General features: G+C 35.9%; 1 protein-coding gene across 1 annotated transcript in view; it reads left to right on the forward strand.

Moving 5' to 3' along the window:
- LOC123535848 (MAM and LDL-receptor class A domain-containing protein 2-like) overlaps nucleotides 1-14,980 on the forward strand; it is a 165,256-nt gene that overhangs the window by 124,718 nt on the left and 25,558 nt on the right. Inside the window, exons 128-147 of the mRNA XM_053527737.1 lie at nucleotides 219-309; nucleotides 598-882; nucleotides 1,139-1,270; nucleotides 1,632-1,765; nucleotides 2,195-2,312; nucleotides 2,757-2,891; nucleotides 3,623-3,976; nucleotides 4,287-4,424; nucleotides 6,184-6,443; nucleotides 7,317-7,545; nucleotides 8,089-8,211; nucleotides 8,686-8,813; nucleotides 9,578-9,719; nucleotides 10,074-10,232; nucleotides 10,806-10,964; nucleotides 11,662-11,786; nucleotides 12,522-12,612; nucleotides 13,188-13,328; nucleotides 13,802-14,058; nucleotides 14,564-14,795. Of these exons, the coding sequence (XP_053383712.1) occupies nucleotides 219-309; nucleotides 598-882; nucleotides 1,139-1,270; nucleotides 1,632-1,765; nucleotides 2,195-2,312; nucleotides 2,757-2,891; nucleotides 3,623-3,976; nucleotides 4,287-4,424; nucleotides 6,184-6,443; nucleotides 7,317-7,545; nucleotides 8,089-8,211; nucleotides 8,686-8,813; nucleotides 9,578-9,719; nucleotides 10,074-10,232; nucleotides 10,806-10,964; nucleotides 11,662-11,786; nucleotides 12,522-12,612; nucleotides 13,188-13,328; nucleotides 13,802-14,058; nucleotides 14,564-14,795 (3,433 nt within the window). The remainder of the gene's footprint in view (nucleotides 1-218; nucleotides 310-597; nucleotides 883-1,138; nucleotides 1,271-1,631; nucleotides 1,766-2,194; nucleotides 2,313-2,756; nucleotides 2,892-3,622; nucleotides 3,977-4,286; nucleotides 4,425-6,183; nucleotides 6,444-7,316; nucleotides 7,546-8,088; nucleotides 8,212-8,685; nucleotides 8,814-9,577; nucleotides 9,720-10,073; nucleotides 10,233-10,805; nucleotides 10,965-11,661; nucleotides 11,787-12,521; nucleotides 12,613-13,187; nucleotides 13,329-13,801; nucleotides 14,059-14,563; nucleotides 14,796-14,980) is intronic.

Consider the following 14,980-nt stretch of genomic DNA (forward strand, 5'->3'; position numbering starts at 1 on the left):
AAACTGCATACAAAGGTGAAGGACATGAAAGTGTAGTGTATAAGAACCATTGCTACTTTTTTAATTATCTCCCTTCCTTTGCTTTATTTTAAACACTGTTGGAGTTTAACATCCTTTAGTAAGCCTACTTTTTACTTAGGGAAAGGAATTAAAATTTAGAACTTGCTTCTTTAGTTTGTTTGTTTTTTTTTTACATATTTCTGTTTTCTCCTCTGCAGGTTGTGATTGAAGGTGTGATAGGAAATGGTTACCAAAGTGATATAGCCATAGATGATATTTCCATGACAACAGGATGTAAATATGCAACAGGTAGCTAAATGTTCTACTTGATAATAAAGAAATGATATTAAAAAATGATATAAATAAAAAATGCTAAACATTAAAGAGTAAAAATGGTAAAAGTTACAAAATAAAAGTAGTATTACACAAAAATCCACTTGGCAGACTATTCAGTCTGATGATTATAGTTTTATTTTTTAAGATACTGGTTATGCATTTGAATTGATATTTATGAATTGAAATCTCTAATTTTCTATTCAGAAGAAAAAGGTTTTGTTTTGTTCCAAATCTAGAACATTTCATATTTTCATTTTTAAGGTCCCTTGCCGACAGGATCTCCTGCCCCACCTACCACTCCTAGTCCATGTGGTACTGACTTTGCATGTAAGATTGGTGGGTGTGTCCCCAAGAGTCAGGTGTGTGACTTTGTCAATCAGTGTACTGATGGATCAGATGAGGCACAGTGTGGCACATGCACATTTGAGAATGGTCAGTGCGGTTGGAGGGACGTGAGCTCCGGACGTTACAACTTCCATCTCTTCAATGGATCTTCACCAGGATCAGGAGGACCTAGAACGGATCATACAACCAACAAAGCGACAGGTAAATCTAGAAAATATTATGTATCCTGATGAAGAATGCTCATTTCATTGGTTTAAAGCATTAAACACAAGTTTCCAAGAGAAAGTCTACAAATACTTGAGGCTATGCCAATCTGAAGAAGTTTCTTGCTTTGTCATATCAAAGTCATAACATTTTCTTATGGACAGGACGGTTTGCTAATAAGTCTTGGGATTTTACACATTTGTATTACAGAAAACATCATGTGAAATTATTTGACTTTGGGATATGTTTTCAGGTCACTACATTCTTGTAGAGGGATCTACTGGGGCATTCTACTCTAGGGCTCATATTGAGACCCCTGTACTTGGACCTACAGGCCCCAGCTGTCAGATGCAGTTCTTCTATCACATGTATGGAGTAAATGCAGGTATGCAAACTGTACAAAATGAGTAACCAATTAAAAGTTCATAGCTTTTGAAGAAATATACACTCCTTTCACAGAGAAATATATAGCTTCTACATAGGTTAATGTCATTAATTAGTGTTACACATTCCTGCAATGAATAGTGTTTTTGTGGAAAGTATTTAATAATTAATGTTTGAATATGGTCAATTTAAATGAAGGAACTACAGATGTTACAAATGTCTGAATGTTCGATAATGAAAGATGTTAGTGGTATATTCATTTTTTTTCTTTTTAAATGGTATGTTATATTAGTGATTCTGTATTTGCACTGCTTCAATATAAAGATTTGAAACTATACTCTAAATGGTGTGTTTTACTTCAGGAAATATGCGAGTTCGGGTACAAAATGCTAACAAGACAACAGATAGGACATATATTTGGAGTAAGACTGGTAACCAGGGCAACTCATGGAAGAAAGCTGTTGTTGATATAGGACAGCTCCCTGCTGGATACAAGGTATTATTTCCTACATACATAAATTTGCTGGGCATCCATGACCTAGTGGTCAAAGTAGTGGAATCAAAACTCTTGCCACTGATCTGTTAGAGAACATGCTCTGCTTCGGGTGGAGGTGGGGTGTCATGTGAGCCCAGCCTTACAGCGGGCTTGTGGGAAGTTGGCCATTCTTACCCAGGAGCCTAAAAAAATAGAGGGGCACCTGGGGTCATCTTCCACTATAAAATCTTGAAAGTAGCCATATGACATGAACTGTTTTCTGTTGATTTAGATCTAAACAAACATGAACATTTGTTTACAGATCATTATTTTACTTATAAGCCACATTAGAAGGGACCTTACTTTACTGTAAACAAAATTAAAGTAAAGGACAGTGATTGTTTAACTCATAGACAGTAAGTAGTAAATACTCAAACATTTTTTTTACAGATACAATTCGAGGCCCTACCAAGCAGATCAATTTTATCAGGCATTCCTCAGTCAGATATGGCGTTTGATGACGTAACCTTCATCAACTGTGGTGCTACCACAGTAGACAGCAATACAAGTATGTAGAAACTTTTCAGTCATCTTCTTTGTTTAACCCTTACCCTGCTATATTTTTAATAATGAACTTGTCCATCTTCCAATTTGGACGGTACTGCATTAACTGATAAAAAGGGTGCAAACCAAAAAGATACTGACTGAATAGCAAACAGTGCAGATCATGATCAGACTGTACAGATGCTGCACAGATGTGCAGGCTGATCACAATCTACACTGGTCGTAAAGGCAGAATCAATCGTGTCCAGCATGGTAAGGGTTAACCTTTAGAATAAGGCTGTAAATGTATGAGACTGTTACTATGTAACTGTTAGGTCAGTAGGTCTATACAGATCAATTTTAACCTTTAGCCTGCTGGCAGCATGTGATTGATTTAAGTAAGCATTTTTGAAAAAAAAAATATTTATGTAATTGTACAAGTTTAATAATTATCTTTAACTGATTTTAGCTGTGAACTGCACATTTGAGAATGGATTCTGTAATTTCCGACAAGTTGCCACAGATGATTTTGATTGGACATGGACCAACACAAGTACACCAACAGTCGGCACTGGACCTGACAGAGACCATACCACTGGAGCAGGTTTGCGCTTTTGACTAATTGCGAAAGATACCTCCGAAGAGTGAAGGATTTTCCTTATTTTTTTCGTTATTTGTATTTGTTTAGTTAGGTATGGGGCAGGGAAAGAGGGATAAAATTAGAATCCTATTTCAGAGGTTAGGGTTGTTGGCTGTACTGAGAAACACATATATGACCTGTCGGACATGTTTCTAATGCAATGTCAATTTAACTGAACTAAATTTTTATATATTGGAAGAAGCCATAAAATCTAAAGCTAGTAATATCAAGTAGCTGCATACATGAATACAAATTAAATTATGAATGATCCCTTTAAATGTCTTGGAATAGTCTGTTGTTATTTAAGCACTGTTTTAATCTGAAACATCTGTGTGAAGGGGCACCTGTTTATAGAAACAACCTGGCTGTAAAGGTGAAACAAACTGAGCTCATTTGATCTATGGATAAAGATCACTGCTTGACTCTCCCTAAAATGGCTTTTACATGCAGATTTGACTATATATTAACCCTTAGCCTGCTGCAGGCGAATTTAACAGCCTTTGCAAACAGCTTGGAACCAGATCAGACGCCGATTAAATCGGCGTCTGATCAGGTTCCAAACTGTTTGCTACTCTGACAATATTTCTTCCAATTTTGGAGCAAATTGAATGAACTTTACAATTTTAGCAGACGACATTTCCAGCAGACGACAATTTATCTAGCATGCTAAAGGTTAATGATATTTTCTCATACAGGAGCTTATATTTATATGGAAACATCGTCGCCACGTCACAAGGGAGAGAGAGCTGTAATCACCTCTGGAATTCAACCAGCCACACTGTCCAGCGGCCAGTGTCTCTCCTTCTGGTACCACATGTTTGGTGCCCATGTCAGCACACTTAATGTATACCTGAAGACACAAGGTGGGAACCAGACAATGATTTGGTCAAGGTCACGCACACAAGGAAATGTATGGAGAAATGGATTGAGAACCATTAAAAGCCCGGTACCATATGAGATCCTGTTTGAAGGAATTGTCGGATACAGTTGGCAGGGTGATATTGCACTAGATGACATTTCACTGAACCAAGAAAAATGCCCTCCACCAAGTAAGTTTGACAGATTTTTTACATTTAACTTTACATTATAGAAAAAATCTCAGGCTTTATTCCGTAAGTTTACATTTTTTAATTTTAAAAGATTAGTACAATTTTGCAGTAACATCACTCTATGGAAAAAAACTCCATCAAGTTTGGAGTCAAATAATTTTTTCATTAATTTAAAAAAACATTTATTGCAGTTACATTTGTCTTCAGTAGCCAGTAGATGTAAGCAAAACTCTTTGAATTCATGTCCAGATGGAATATCAAACTTTTACTACAGCACCAAGTTAAGAAAAACATTAATATCTTCTTTTAGGAACATGTGATTTTGAGGCAGACACTTGTGACTGGGTCCAGGATACCACTGATCAGTTTGACTGGTTACGGCACAGGAATGGTACAGCTTCCAGAAATACTGGACCAACAGTAGATCACACCACAGCTAGTCCAGATGGTATGTTTTTCAATAGTTTTTGGCCATTTCAGGCTTTCCTGCCCAATATTTTTATGTATAATCTAAAGTTTCAGCAATAGTACATACAGAAAATAACTTTCAAGACATTATTCCTTTTACTGACCAACCAAAGAGCAGCATATTTTGAAGTATTTGAGTGGATAATATAAAGCATTTTTACAGTTAACATATGAGCCGCGCCATGAGAAAACCAACATAGTGTAGAGATACCCGGTAGTACCTAAGTTTTTCAAATCATAGGTTTGAAGTTAAAAAGCTTTGAAATGAAGACAAATGTCCATATATTTTTCAAAAACAGAAATATAGACAATATTTTAACCAGAAGTGTGGAGTTATGAGCATTTAATATTTTCATGTTAACGAAAATTTTGTGATCAAGGAAATGTAACTCTTCTTGAACATGGAGAGCATAAACATCAAAGGGACATAATATAGTCAATATTTTCTAATTGGGTGCATTTGATTTAACATTCAACTTCGATCTGGATTGCTAAATAATGATCCATGATACTGTGTGCTAAAAATTTAGAACATCTGGAACAGTCTATTAACAGCAAAACTATGCTTTAGCAGAATCTAAATAGTTAAGCTCTAACTGGGACTCGAACCCAGGACCTCTCACACCTAAGGCAGACACTCTACCACTTCCCTATAACAGCAGTAGCTAATAGCTATGCAGTTTAATTGCTGGATTACATTGCGTGAACTGGAACAATAATCGGTGAACTCCGGATTATCGGCATATTCGCTTTGTTACCTAACGGCAATTTTTGTGTAAAGAAAAAATATAATCTAATGCTGCCAACGTCATAATCGGTCAAATCTGCCCAAATTTCTCTGACGTGTTGTTCAGAGGATGAACTTACTAACTGGTAGTACCAGTGAAATATAACTTACACTGAATCTTTTATATTTGCCCTTTTTGCAGCTGTCAAACGGAAAAGACCGTGAGCTCTGTCCAAATATAAGTAATTATTTTATTAGTTTTGAAAGGATTTCAATTGATGGGAAATTACAGTTACAAACTAAATACCTTTCTGCAACACATGGAGTCATTAGCATTCACTGTCAATCAGTATTATGACTAAGATCGGCTATCATTCATTCATTTCAAAGTTTCATAGACAGAGTCCGTTGTTTACATTTTTATCGTAACCGGTGCACTTGTAAAAATCACTTTAGTTTGAAAAATCAAAGTCTGCAAAGAGCTATGGTACGGTCTCTACATAGTGGGTATGCGACCAGCATGGATCCAGACCAGCCTGCGCATCTGCGCAGTCTGGTCAGGATCCATGCTGTTCGCTTTCAAAGCCTACTGGAATTAGAGAATCTGTTAGCGAACAGCATGGATCCTGACCAGACTGTGCGGATGCGCAGGCTGGTCTGGATCCTTGCTGGTCGCAAAGCCACTATGTTGGTTTTCCCATGGCGCGGCTCATATTGTGACCTTAGAATTGACTATTGCACTCTTTCAGGAATCAAATTCAGTTTTTTAACCACATATAACTTAGAGGATGCTATGGGTTTGATACTTTGGTTTTATTTAAAAGTCTGTAGTTTTTAACAAGGAGTCTATGGTTAAACCTTTGTAAAATATAACAATTACCTCAGTGTAGTTTGCATCATTTCGTAATGTTTCCCATATGCTAAAATTAAGAATGTACTAATTTGAAAATAATTCTGAAATCTTGAATCTTTGTTTTTGACAGTAATTAAGACTGATTTTTTAATATTTTAGGTTATTACTTGTACATTGAGTCATCATCACCTAGGAAGATGTTTGACCTTGCCAGGATCACCACCCCACAGTTCTCTAACAGTCAGGGATCTAATTGCCTCTCATTCTGGTACCACATGTATGGTGCAAATGTTGGGAATCTCACTATTTACCTACAAGATGGCCCCACAAAGAAAATGGTGTTCAAGCGACAAGGGAACCAAGTGAACCTGTGGATGTACTCTGCCCTCACATTGAGGCCAACCAGTGCCAATTTTAAGGTGAGAGATTATTTTAAAGTCAAAATTTCGCTGTAGAATATAAAAGTATGTAATCCTTAGCCTGCTAAATTTCTTATTAATAAATAGACTGGTCCATCTTTCAATTTGGACAGTACCATTAACTGTTAAAATGGGTGCTTACCAAAAATTTACTGACTGAATAGCAAACAGTGCAGACCATGATCATCCTGCACGAATGTGCAGGCTGATCTTGGTCTGCACTGTTCACAAAGGCAGAATCACTTGCCGCCAGCAAGCTGAGGGTTAAATTGTAATGCAACACTGTGAATTACAAGGTCATGCATTCGATCACCAGGTACAGTGTATGTTCTCTATCTTAATTAAGACAGTGAGTTAAGAATCGTTATCCACTATTCGTGACTCATGTGGTGAAGTTGTCAGCAAGGTAGTACTGGTACAGATTCCAGGTTAAATTCATTTGAGCCGCGCCATGAGAAAACCAACATAGTGGCTTTGCGACCAGCATGGATCCAGACCAGCCTGCGCATCCGCATCCATGCTGTTTGCTTTCAAAGCCTACTGGATTTAGAGAAACTGTTAGCGAACAGCATGGAACCTGACCAGACTGCGCGGATGCGCAGGCTTGTCTGGATCCATGCTGGTCGCAAAGCCACTTTGTTGGTTTTCTCATGGCACGGCTCATTTAGTGTTGTTGCATGACTGAAATTCTGTTGAAAAATGTCATCTGACATATTGGGTAAACATTTTTAGACTATTTTATTTTTATATTCTTTTTTTTTTTGCCTTTAGTTTACAATAATCAGTCCGTTTTCAAGTTGCTTGTAGTTAACATTAGAAGTAAATGATACTGAATATTATGTGACTTATCATGGTTGATATATTTGAAATCAGGTGATATGGGAAGGCACTGTGGGTAATGGTTATCAAGGAGACATTGCTATTGATGATGTCAAGATACTGCCTGGAAAATGCCCACCCATTGGAAACTGTAACTTTGAATTAGACACTTGTGGCTGGACCAATACTAATGCCGACAATTTTGACTGGTTGAGAAGTGCCGGTTCAACACTCACAAGAGGCTCAGGTCCTACAGTTGACCATACAACAAACTCTGATGCAGGTAAATTTCGATTTTATTGCTAAAAACATCCATGCTGAAATGTAATTGACTTACAGTCAAACCTGCGTTAAGAAGCTGTTCAAGAGAGTGGCACAGACTGTCTGCTTAAGACATGTGACTTCTTAAGACAAGTTGAAATGTGACCAAAAGGTCAGTTTGGAAAGTTAGTTTACTTGCATCAAGACAAGTGGCTGTTTAATACAGGTGGCCACTAAGGCAGGTTCAGCTGTATATTTATGATATTATAAAAGAAATAAATATCTGATTTTAAGCAGCATATTATACAGCTAATTGAGCTGATTGGAGGTGAAGACTACTGCCAAATCATCATTTCCATACAAAAAAGGATGGACCAAGATTTTGAATTTTTACTGTTCATTGTTTACACCATTCTCTGAAATTAATTAGTACAGGTCATATGAATTTTAGGATGAACATCTTGCATATTTGTGAATATATATTCTTTCTGTTCACAACTTAAGTCCATTTGAACCAGACATTTGCAGACAAAAACTGATTTTCATTATCATGTTTTTATTTCAGGATTCTACATGTTTATATCTGCCCTTGGAAGGAACGCAGGTCAGAGGGCCTGGCTTTACAGCCAGTACTTTGCACCTACCTCAGGAACATGCATGTCTTTCTGGTACTTCATGTATGGACAAAGTAAGATATATATGTTAGAATACTTATCATAAAGCCTATATAATTTATATTTAGCATGTTTGAAAATAGATTTGTTGACGGAGTTGTTCTTACAATGTTGTAAAAGTAGCTTAAGTAAATGCCATAATTTCACATGTTAAAAATGTCCATACTTTGTAAACATTATTTCATTGGCATAAAATTTTGTGGTTTTGGCAAAACAGCTGTTACAAAACAAATAGAAAACTCACTTCTTTCTTGAGATTTAAAAATTTTGTGGATTGAAGCAGTAGAAGTCCACTAGAATATATTACCCATGAATGTATATATTTCTGATTTTACTGTATATAAGTACTAAATTATTATGTTGTTCAGCAGCTCCTTCAGGTATATGCTACAAAAATCTACCTGGGAAGTAGTAATTGAAAGGTCAAAAATTAGGTCCAGAGAACAAAAAATCTAGCACTGAAGCAACTATTTTACCTTTATTTGAAGATGTTGGTTCATTGAGACTGTATCAGCCAACAGCCAAGAATACATCTCTTCTCTGGCAGATGTCTGGTAACCAAGGCAGCAGCTGGAGAAATGCTCAAGTTACTATAAATAGCACCAATAACTGGCAGGTAAAGTACTCAAGTTACTATAAATAGCACCATTAACTGGCAGGTAAAGTACTCAAAATACTATAAAAAGCACAGTTAACTGGCAGGTAAAGATCTTTACTTACTATAAACAGCACCATTTAATGGCAGGTGAAGTACACTATTGAGAACCATTAAACAGGCATGTTAATTACTTAAGTTATTATAAATAGCACAATTTAATGGCAGATAATAATATACTCGAGTTACTATAAATAGTACCATTAACTAGTAAAGTAAGGTGCACAGGCTACTAATTAAGTAGCACCATTGACTGGCAGGTAAAGTAGCATTGTTTACTATCTTACTTATAGCGCTGTAAGTGACCATCATGTTTGCTAGCTGGGAGTTTCAAAAATTGCTAACAAAGTTTAATGACTGTCAGTTGATTCAGTGTTGGGTGTATTCATTATTGGAAGTTCAGCTCAGTTCTAATAATTATCTAGATAAATTTTGAATTGTGATAAGACTTGAACATTTCATATTGTCTTAGCAGATCTGAAATTAGAGGCATATACAGAACTTGACCATAGAGGCTCATTGGTGTAAACTGATATTTGACTGTTATCAAAATATTTGAATTAAAGTGTAATCTCGAATTTAGAGATGTTTATAAATTTTCAGATTTCGAGCATATACTATGTATGTAACAAAATTTATTGAAATGTAAACAGAATTTCAGGTTTTATACAGAGTATGTGTTTGATATAAATATGCTTACAGATTGTGATTTTTGTTCTATTTAGGTGACTTTTGATGGGCAGATTGGCTCAGGTATTCAAGGAGACATTGCTATTGATGATGTGATATTTACTCAGGGCAAATGTACTGGTGTTATACCAACATTTTCTACAGCAACATTCAGCACGCAGCCAACACCCACATACCGTAAGTCATCCACTTAAATAATATCTAATTAAAAGTAGAGTCCAGTTTTAAAAGCTATAAGTATTTTTGTTAATTCAGTTGCTTAGTTTTCTAACACCCTCGATATGACAGTACAATTAGAAGCATACTTCGTAAGTATAAGCACACTATGAATTTGACCGTTCATTCAAGAAGCACCCTTTGTTTTTAGCACACTTCATTTGACCATTCTTTCAAGAAGCATACTTTACTTTCTAGCTCACTCTGCACTTGAATTTAAACGCTACAAATTTGAACATTTACTCAAGAAGCAAACTTTGTTTTAGCACACTCTGCTTATGATCTTACATTCTAACAGCCCATTTTGTTTTCTAGCACCAACTCCATACGATTGTTCCTTTGAGAAGTCACAACAACCAACTTGCAGCTGGACTCAGGATAGCACAGACCAGTTTAATTGGACACCTAAACAAGGCAGTACTGGATCCCTCAACACTGGGCCAACATTTGATCACACTTTACAGAATAGAAATGGTATTAGTGATTTTAGATTTATAAAATGTTTCTGGATCAAGTTTCTTCACATGAACTGTTATCTTATAATATGTAAGCTTTGACCAAAGAGCAATAAAAATAAATAGATCGGCAACTCTAAGCAGTATTCAATGTTGAACTCACCTGTTTTATCTTGACATACATGATTTTCAATAAAAAGAAATTAGGAGGAAGCTCTTCTTTGTCACATAGTAAATTTATAAACTCCCAACAGCAATTATCTCCCTACCATGGCATACTATATATCGAGGGCCTCCGTAGCCGAGTGGTTAAGGTCACTGACTTCAAATCACTTGCCCCTCATCAATGTGGGTTCGAGCCTCACTCGGGGCATTGAATTCTTCATGTGAGGTAGCCATCCAGCTGGCTTACGGAAGGTCGGTGGTTGTACCCAGGTGCCCGCTCGTGATGAAATAATGAACAGAGGGGCACCTGGGGTCTTCCTCCACCATTTAAGCTGGAAAGTCGCCATATGACCTATAATGTGTCGGTGCGATTTTTAAAAAAAGAAATGATACCAGAAAAATCAACAATGTTTGTTTTTATTATTAGGTCACTATATCTACATCGAGGCATCAGGACGTTCACCTAATGATACTGCTAGAATCATCAGCCAAAATGTGAACCTAGGAACTGGTGGAATGTGCTTGAAATTCTGGTACCATATGTATGGGTCAGATGTATACATGTTAAATGTATATGCCAGGCAAGGTGTGGTCTAGTGAATATTTCATTTTCATCAGTTAGTATGTTACGTAGATGTGCTTGAAATTCTGGTATCATATGTATGTTTCAGATGTATATATGCTCAATGTATATGCCAGGCAAGGTATGGTCCACTACTTATTACATTATTTATATATTATGTTTCTGTACAAAGGTATTATTTAGATATTTCAAAAGATCAGGTTTAACTTACTTCATCTAACAGATTAGATTAACTGCTTCTTTGTCACATTACTTCAGGTACATTTTCATGTTAGGCTTCAATCTGAATATGATATACCAGTCTCTGATATGAAGCCCGGAAGTAAGCTTATTGTCTTCATTAACAGATATAGATAAACTTAAAGGGTGTTTCTTTTATAAGAATAAAGATATATTCTGAAATGGGTACCTGTTGGAGTGCTGTATACATTGTAATATTACAGCATATACAGTCATACCTGTGCAAAAGACCATCACTGATTAAAGGAATCTACTATTAAACCTGTTTATAAAGGCCATTTGTTTTAACCATAAAAGTGTAAATTTACATCTGTTGAAAGACCACCTGTTAACAAAGACATCTTTTTCAAATCCCATTGGTGGTCCTTGCAAGTGGGTTCAAGCCATGAAAATAGAATATATTTTTGTGCCCACTGAAAGTCATATACATACCATTGCATATTATTCCATGTTTGTATAGCAGGTAGTTTGGGAAAACCACTATGGACTAAAACAGGCACCCAAGGAAACAAATGGGTATTTACAGATGTCTATATCACACCACAGACACTAAATCCTCCGCAAACTAATACAGTGAATGTCAATGTAAGTATTTATTCTGATAAAATTGTATATTTTATTCATTTACCAAATGTTACTTGAATGGTCTTATATTGAGCAAAGGATATAGATCAGCTTCTCAAAGAATCCCTCATAGAATTCAGCTTCATAACAACAAAGCTGTATAGAAATTAGCTGTGTACATTAAAAATTTGTATAATGATAAAAGAAACACATTTGGCTAAAGGCAGAAATAATAAATAATCTTCACTTTTTAAAACGAACAGGTTAAGTTCCCAAGTTACAAGACAGTGTGACTCAAAGCTAAATTTTCCTTGTACATCCTATACATACATAAATGTAACTAAAGGTTCAATATGTAGGCACAAAATGTAACAACTAACAAGCAAATAAAACAATGAGACATGAATATTTTTGCCACTAATATAATACATGATAGTAAAATATTTCTGCAAAGCAGTCTTCAAGGAAAAGTGTAGTGATAAGTTACAATGTACAAGACTAAACATGGCTTTCTGGAGTCAGACCAGTAGCTTACACAAGGTTATAAAACTCAAATTGGAGACCAGTCTTTGTATGCTACATTGCCATTAGTCAGTTTCAAAAATGTGCAGGAAAAGAACCAGGTATTGGAGATTTAGAAAGGTCTCCTGAACTTAGGAGTTCAACCCTGGACCCTAAAGTTAATGTTAATCACAGCAAAAATGAAGTGAAATACTTAGTCCTATATTTCTAATTTAAAAAAAATGCATTTTGCAGTTTGTGATTGAAGGAGTTGTGGGAAAGAGTTACAAAGGAGATATTGCCATTGATGATGTGTCTGTTAATGATGGAACATGCCCACCTACAGGTAAACATTGTATCCGTGTATTAAACGGTGAATGATCTGAAAGAGTGACCAAAAGAAAATCTGTTGACACTGCCACTGCATGACCAGAGCCTTTCCTCAAACAGGCTTTTATTGAGAAAATGAAAATGGTCAAGGGAAGAAAACCCACTAGGTGGTTGTCTACCTCAGTTTTTGTATCTCCTACACTTCCACTACATAGTGGTGTTCAGGTTTTTATATTTGAAGGAAAAAGAACACTGGAATACTAGAGATAAACTGAAATTTACTAAATTCGGTTCAAAGGAAAAATGATTCTCAAGTTAAAATCTGTCATTTGATAAAAAATTTCCATTTTGTCGTACAGGTTTTTTATATTTTAGAAATGTTTTCCGGATGTATGATAGGATTGGCAGGTGTTAACTACAAAATAAGTTTTCTCTCTAACTTCTGTTACAAAACTTTGCCAGGATATTTACAGGTGTAATATCTCAGCAGTTTTAGTAACAACTGGATCTTCCCAGTCTCTTTAGATTTACAATCCCTGTTTTGTTATGAACGTGTATATTTTACACAGTATAACACTTCTGTTTTAACAGATGATTGTGATTTTGAATCGAAGACAATCTGTGGTTATACCCAGGATACGACAGACAATTTTGATTGGACTAGAGCTTTTGGTGCAACAGCAAGTTTAGGAACAGGACCTGTGAAAGATCATACTTACGGCACCTCAACTGGTAAGCTTTCTAGGAAAAATGGTCGATCAACCAGGTCCAGCGAAATACATTGAAAACTTGTATAACTCAAGCATTTTGCTCATTCCCATGTGCCTTCAAACAATGTTTTACTGTACTTGAATATATTCATATGAGTAGGAAATTTTCATTTACTATACCTTTGTTTATAGCAAAGTGGTATCAATGAAATTTTGCTGAGCTGTACCTGCGTAACATCAGTTTGAACACTCACACAAAATTCTATTACAATCTGTGCTACTTTAGCAATGGCGATGTCAATAAAATGATTGTACTAGTAATTGAATATTTATAAAGTAATAAAAATTCTCTAAGGAGCAATACTTTAAAGTTAGTTACATGTATAAAAAAATGAAATTTTATAAAAGAAATTTTTGTACAGATTCCTAAGTTTGGTTCTTTTTGTTGAACTAGTTGTACCACAATTAAACTCTTGAAAAATACATCTCTTACAGGCTATTACATGTATATTGAAACATCTGCTCCAAGACGTCAAGGAGACAAGGCCAGATTAATCAGTCCATCATACCAGCCCTCGACTGGCCGCTGCATGACCTTCTTTTATCACATGCGTGGAAAAGGAATGGGTACTTTGAATGTATACAGGAAACAGCAAAATAGACTTGGCCCAGCAATCTGGACAGCATCAGGAGATAAAGGATTCCAGTGGAATCCGGCACAAGTAAACATCAACAGCAATACGCCATTCCAGGTAATGTGATTTCTGTACACTCAAATGAAACAAAGTCTTGTTGACTGAAGATTAAGATAAAAGACAAAGTGTTATTTAACATCAGTTAATTTCCACTCCCCCAATGTGGGTTCAAAACTTTGCTCAGCATGGGAATTTTTCTACCTAGGCACCCTCCTATACTTGAAATGATGTTTGACACCTGACGTCGTCTGTGCTATCAAAAGCTGGAAAATTTCTTGTATGACCTAAATTTTGTTGCTGTGACTGTAAACTAAACAAAGAAGGATCAACTTGTAACATGAGCGACCAAGGAGATATCCTCTAACAGATACTTGGGCTATATCTCCTTTACGGTACAGAGTGCCAAGCCAAGGAGTCTAACTGCCATTGCAGAAAGGTTCTATCCATTTGCATTAATTATGTAGTCAACTTGAAACATATGAAAATTAAATTTTCCATCTTCGTAAAACTGCAAAGGGTCTTTTATAAAGTATATATATACATATTTCTTATATATTTTCAGATTGTGTTTGAAGGTGTTCGGGGTACTACAATCACAGGTGATATTGCAATTGATGATTTGTTTATCCGAGATGGCCAGTGCAAGCAACCAGGATACTGTGATTTTGAAAACGACTTTTGTACTTGGACTAATATGATAACTGTAGACGATTTTGACTTTGTTCGGTTCAAAGGTTCAACTAGCAGTGCAAGTACTGGACCCACATCAGATCATACACTTGGAACATCTCAAGGTACAGAACTACTATATCTTGTAATGTTGTGGTATACAGATTCTTTTCTTTTTGTTGAACACCCATAAATATTATTGTCTACTGTAAACCTAGAATTGTTTTCGCGCTTTTTAAATTAGCGCCTTTCGCGGGTAGTATATTTCCGTGAAATTAAATAGCCGCGAAAAACTTTGATCTAATAAAAA

The sequence above is a fragment of the Mercenaria mercenaria genome, chromosome 17 (genome assembly GCF_021730395.1).
Source record: "Mercenaria mercenaria strain notata chromosome 17, MADL_Memer_1, whole genome shotgun sequence".
NCBI classification, from domain to species: domain Eukaryota; kingdom Metazoa; phylum Mollusca; class Bivalvia; order Venerida; family Veneridae; genus Mercenaria; species Mercenaria mercenaria.